The 6,041-nt window shown below is 52.5% G+C and overlaps 1 protein-coding gene across 1 annotated transcript; it reads right to left on the reverse strand.

Annotated features, from left to right (window-relative positions):
- Positions 1 to 2,239: 2,239 nt before the first annotated feature.
- On the reverse strand, positions 2,240 to 5,418 carry RD3 (RD3 regulator of GUCY2D). Its single transcript, XM_027082920.1, has 2 exons — positions 4,715 to 5,418; positions 2,240 to 2,586 (listed from the first exon to the last, which is right to left on the reverse strand). The coding sequence occupies exons 1-2, from the start codon at positions 5,008 to 5,010 to the stop codon at positions 2,295 to 2,297; spliced, it is 588 nt and encodes a 195-aa protein (XP_026938721.1). The 5' UTR covers positions 5,011 to 5,418; the 3' UTR covers positions 2,240 to 2,294.
- Between the last annotated feature and the right edge of the window lie 623 nt (positions 5,419 to 6,041).

Here is a 6,041-nt window from a genome sequence, read left to right on the forward strand (position 1 = left end):
GCTGAGTGCAAACAGACTACCCAGTCTGGAGCGCTCAACACATCCCCTCCAACTGCCACCAGCCACTCTCACACTGACAAGGAGGCTCTCAAACTGTTTTGTTCTTTCATTTGTTGTTATTGGGCTTGTAAGACTAGAAATTGAGGCCTCATTACTCCCTTTAATGACCTGAATCCAGAGGAGTAACCTCATGGGTTTGAGTGCCACCAGCTGGGATTCCCTGCAGTAGGATGACTGGAGTCTGAAGCTGGTGGGGGTCTGTCTGAGTTGACTGAGGTGGGCAGGAAAGGCTTTCCTGGAAGGCCAAAATTTGTTTATACCAGTTGTTCTTGTTGTTACAGTTAAAGTACACACCAGCCAATAAAACTTAAGTGCAGAGCTCCTGTCAGACAACCCACACATGTCACAAAAAAAGTGAACACAGCTTGCACCTACATTAAAAGTTTGGCAGTTGAATGAACTTATTTGTGTCTTAAAATATATGAGATGTTTAAGGTGTGTATGTTTATTTAAGTGATTCTCAACTTTCACCAATCGTGTTAATGAGCCAATCAACTCCTTCATCATGATGGCGTTGGATGAGAGGTTGTCCACCATCCTGTGATTCTCTGTCCAGATATGAGTGAAAATATCCAAAACAAGATCATTAAAAAAATTTTTTTTTCCTACTAAGCTTTGTCAGGGAATATATAGATTTTCCCCCTGTTGATTTGTCTCCTCCTGGCATTTTATTTAGACTAACATTAAGACTCACTTGCATTTTCTGAGCATGCACTGAGAGTTGGGGGCAGACATGCCTACACCCATCCCCCACACCCAGCTTCAGCCCAGAGTATGTGGGGATGCCGCCTGGTCTTCTAGATTTGCCATTGTTGATCCACACATTGGATAATCCACATGCCCATCATCAAGATCTAACCGGTTAGGGGTTCCCTGGTGGCTCAGTGGTTAAGAATCCATCTGCCAATGCAGGGGACACGGGTTCGAGCCCTGGTCCAGGAAGATCCCACATGCCATTGAGCAACTAAGCCCGTGTGCCACAACTACTGAGTCTGCACTCTAGAGCCCACGAGCCACAACTACTGAGCCCACGTGCCACAACTACTGAAACCCACGCGCCTAGAGCCCATGATCTGCAACAGGAGAAGCCACCACAAAGAGAAGCCACCGCAGTGAGAAGCCTGCTCACTGCAACGAAGTGTAGCCCCCACTCGCTGCGAAAAAAGATCTAACCAGTTAGAAATGGAAGGACAGTGAAGCCTGTAAGGAGGTTCCAGACATTTCACTTCTGTGCCTTGAGGTCATTAGAGCTTTGGGCATCACTTTCTCTGAAGAAAGTCAAAGAGTAGGCACAACCAGATAGAGAAGGGACCCTGGAGTCAAAGGCCTGGCTCTCTGGAGCAGTGAGTCAGAAGGCCTTGAAGCTTAGCTTCTGGAAGCAGCTGCTGGGGACTGGCCACCTCCCATGTGACGACACTGTGGAGTGGGGTAATGGCAACCCCCTCTGTCCCCAGCTACTGCAGACCTCCACACCAGTGCCAAGGAGAGAGACGGGTCAGACCACAGGCAGGTGGAGATTAGCCACTGGACCTGTCCCATCACAGCCCAGGACTCAAGGACTCAGGAGCAGAGACTTACATGTATGGGAACAGTCTCACCACCCGTGGGATTTGGCTGCAGTTAATGGTGGCAGAAGCCTGACGCTCTCTCAGCCTCAGTTTCCTCATTCACTAGTTGAGGAGAGTGGACCTGTGATCCCTTTCAGCTCTCCCCATCCACCAGGCTGTGACCCACCTGCGGCGGTGAGACAGACCAGTCACTAGCAGAGAATGGACACCAGCCAACAGGTCCCCTCATCGTTACCCAGGGAGAGGGGGTGAATGGGACATCCCTAAGTTGGGGTAAGAGCTCATGACTTGGCAAAAGGCAGGGCAACTCTTCCCATTCCAGACAGAAGCTGAAGATGGGGAGCAGGTGGTGGTCTGTCTGCCCAGACCCTGAATCTCTGCGGGGCGGGGAAGGGTCCGCTCCAGCCGACTGGTGCAGGGGAGCAGGAGATTGTTGCTGCAGCTCCAAGCCCTGACTCTAGGCCTCGTGGTCCGTGGGAGAGGGCGGGCGGGGAGGGGTTGCTCCATCTTGAGGGAGTGTCCGGGGACGGGGCGGTCTCTTTGGCCCCGCGTCAGGGGCAGGGCAATAGGGAGGTTGCAGGACCCGGGATGACCCCGCCTTATCATGCCCCGCCCGCCCCCGCCCCCCGCCCGAGGTGGCTCTGCTCCCAGGCAGGAGAGGCGGGGTCAGTCCTCTTTTTGTGCCCGGAACTCTGGCATGCTCCAGGTACGGTGCAGCGGCGGCGCGTCCCGCTCCACGTCCTGGGAGATGGTGCGGATGTCGCTGGCGAAGGGGGTGATGCGCGCGCGGCTCCTGAAGGTGGCCAGGCTGCTGCGGGGCCGCAGGCTCCACTGACGGGTCAGCTTGTGCGCCGCCTCCTCCTGCTTCATCCTCTCCAGGACTTCCTGCAGCACCGAGCGGAAGAGCCGGGACACCTCCTGCACCTCGGGCTCCTGCTCTGCCATCAGCTGCCGGAACCTGGGTGCGGAGGCGGGGAGAAGAAGAGGGGAAGCGGTGGGGCTATCGCCCGGGCGTGGCACGTGGCCGGTGTCTCACCCCACGGGCGTCCCTGGACACCCCCGTGGACAATTCCTGTTCCCTCCGCTTCCCCACTTCCTGTGAAGTGGATCAGAACCCACCCCACCTCCGCCGTGCTGCAGCCCATCCTGAGTTCCAGCTCTTCCACTTCTGGCCTCCATGAGACTCCTTGAGACTCAGCTTCCTCATCTGTAAACTGGGGTCATCATAGCTACCTTTCTGTGAGGTGTAATGCGCTAACATCTGTAAAGATCCTGGCACTCACCTCGGGTTATCGATGCAGTAGTAGCGACTGACGCCCACTGCTCTCTGGGACTTTTCTGGCTAACACTCTCCCACCCTTCTGCCCTCACTGGCCAGCATGATCTCTCTGAAATGTATGTCCGATTATGTGATATTCCTTCTATAGCTTCCCGCCACCTCCTGGGTGAGGGTGAGCTGTTTGGCCAGGCACACCGGGCTCCCTGCTACTTCCCTTGTCTGTGTTGCAGCCAGGAGTGTGGCCCCAGGTTCTCCTGGATGCCAAGGTGTTTCCTTTGCCAAAAATGTCTCTGGCTTGGAGCTCCAGAATGAAGGATAGCTAGCAAGTCCGTGTGATACCTAATTTCCTCCACCATATTAAGAGTCAGGACTTCTCAGACCTTTCAGCAGTGAGACAGGAAATGTGATGGGACAATCATCATATGAGCATCCCCAGCCTCCCCCTCACGTATGAGGTTTGGTTGCTTTGCCAGCCTAGATTCTCTCAGTACCACTCCCATGACCATCCCCACCCCTGTCCCCAGGGTGCTTCTGGAACTGTATACATTTGGGGGGCTTCCATGGTGCAGAATAAGAAAAATGGGGGAGGGTAAGATTCCCAGCCTGGAGGAAGAAGCGGGGGGTGGTATAAGACTACAAAACCCAAAGGAGTATGAATAGGACTGAAGAAGGAGGAGATTTTAGGGGAATTTTGAAGAAGAAGGTGTACAATAGATGCATCTGTTGGTTGAAGAGATGAGTGAGGGAAGATTTGGGGATACTAAGGGGGACTTTAAGATGTTTTACTGTGGATCTGTATTCCTTTACTAGTGTTCGAGAAATGCAGGTAAAGAACTTTAGTTTTGAAACTACTTTTGGCTCTTGGACTCTGCTTCCTTGATTTCAACATGCATCCAACTGAGACTGGACCGTGTAGATCACAGCTTTACTAAGGTTACACTGATATGCAGCAACATGATTGTACTCAAGCTCTAAATGTCCAGTGCCCTAGGGCTCTGAAACCTTCACACACAAGCGCGCGCACACAGGCACACACACACACACATCCCTTAGACGAGCTAGTGTGAAATAAGATAATTGAGGAACCAATTTTGGAGAGCTTATATGGTGAAACCTCTCTCAGAAGGTAACATGGAAGATGAACTGTTGAAAGAGAGGGAGCCAGCCACGTTACAACCAGGATGATAACAGTCCAGAGAGGGAGAACAGAAAGCTAGAAGGCCTGGGGTTCTTTCCTATCAAAACTCACATGTTGTTTTTGTTTGGGAAACATATTGGTTTGGTTATTTTTTGTACTGCTGGAAGCAGGAGGGGAGGCGGGCTGGGCGCAGGCTGGGATGTGGGTATTTTGGCAGGAGATGGGACACCCTCTAGCAAGGCTTCGGACCTGGGGCCCGAGATTAGCTGTGAACGCTTGGGGGCCCGACGCATGTAGGTCAGGGATCTGGGGGTTCTGCAGCTAGTGGTGACCCCAAACAGAACACAGACTGTACATTTACCAGTAGGTTTGTTTTTTAGGCCACAGTTTCTACTGCAAATAAACCTGAGTTCTTTTCTGCAAAAACAAAAACAAAAACCTCACGTGCCTCCGGGAGCTGCCTCCCACCTCCCTCTGAGCCCGGAGTCCTGGCCTGGCCTTCCATGGCCTCTTTCAGATTCTTCCCCCTGTCTTGCTCCTTTTAACAGATACCTGTCCCATCCAGGCCCCAGGCTCCAGTCCTGGTAGCCTCAGGCCCCTGTCACTGCTGCCACTCTCCCTGGAGCCTGCAGCCCAACTGCTGGTCCCTGTCCCAGTGCCAGGAGTTACCTGAGGATGGCGGGCCCACAGTAGGATGGGTGGATCTTGGCGCAGACGTCCTCTAGTTGCAGCCTCTCCCCGGGGCTGAGGTCGTAGGTGGGCCGGGGCGCGCTGGCCAGCCAGCTGTAGTCCACTCCAGTGCAGATCTTCCTGACGGCATTGCTGCGCTCCCACTGCTGCCTCTCAGCCTCTCGCATCTGCCCCTCCAGCTCCACCATGAGTGTCTCCAGCACCATCTGAGCCGGACTCCGAGACGACAGCCGCGGCGGAGACTCGTTCCACCGGAGCCATGGGATGAGGGACATGGCCCCCCCAGGCCCTGCCGAGACAGGGCAGGAGTGTGTCTTCCTTGGGCCCCTCTGTCACTTAGGGTGGCAAGAACAAGGGGGAGGGAGCTGAGACCCGAGTGAGAAGACTGCTGCCCCCTCACAGCTGGGTGGCCTCAAGTAAGTCATTTAACCTCTCTGAGCAGTCATTTCTAATTCTGTAAGACAAGGTAATCTTGCTGTGAGAAGCAGTTGTGAATAAACTTGGGAAGTTCCAAGCACCACATAAAAGTAAGATAATTTCATGGTTATAAAAATCCATAAAGCATCCAGATGATTGAGACTCCTGAATTCTTGCTAACTCCAAACAAAGATGGAAACAAACTGTTAAAAACAAGACAACATGTCCAAAATGGAGTCACTTATGCTAAGCCCCACATCACCAAACCAAGACTTTAAATTACAGTTGCAGCTCTTCCAGAAATGGAATCTTAAACCAGTCAAGTAATCTGCCTGATAGACCTCTGCCATCCCCTAAAGGAAAGCAAAAACCAACCTGCAATTTTTTTTTTTTTTTTTTTGCATTACGCGGGTTTCTCACTGTTGTGGCCTCTCCCGTTGCGGAGCACAGGCTCCGGACGCGCAGGCTCAGTGGCCATGGCTCACGGGCCCAGCCGCTCTGCGGCATGTGGGATCTTCGTGGACTGGGGCACGAACCCGTGTCCCCTGCATCGGCAGGCAGACTCTCAACCACTGCGCCACCAGGGAAGCCCCAACCTGCTTTTTTTGCCTAGTATAATGTCCTTGTTCTCACTCCCTTCTGCCTATACAACTCTCATTTTGTACAGCTCCTCAGAGCTCCTTGATATATGCTAGATTGGATGCTGCCCAATTCAAATCGATTTTTTGCTCAAATAAACTCTTAAAAAAATTTTAATATGCCTGAGTTTACCTTTTAACAATAGTGTATGGCTGAGCATAATCTTATGTCTATGATTTAAGGGGAAATACACACACGCACGCACACACACACACACACTCAGAACATATGCCTACATCCTGTATCAACG

The sequence above is a fragment of the Aethalodelphis obliquidens genome, unplaced genomic scaffold, assembly GCF_003676395.1.
Source record: "Aethalodelphis obliquidens isolate GAN/ISIS:26980383/991018 unplaced genomic scaffold, ASM367639v1 scaffold48, whole genome shotgun sequence".
Classification (NCBI taxonomy): domain Eukaryota; kingdom Metazoa; phylum Chordata; class Mammalia; order Artiodactyla; family Delphinidae; genus Aethalodelphis; species Aethalodelphis obliquidens.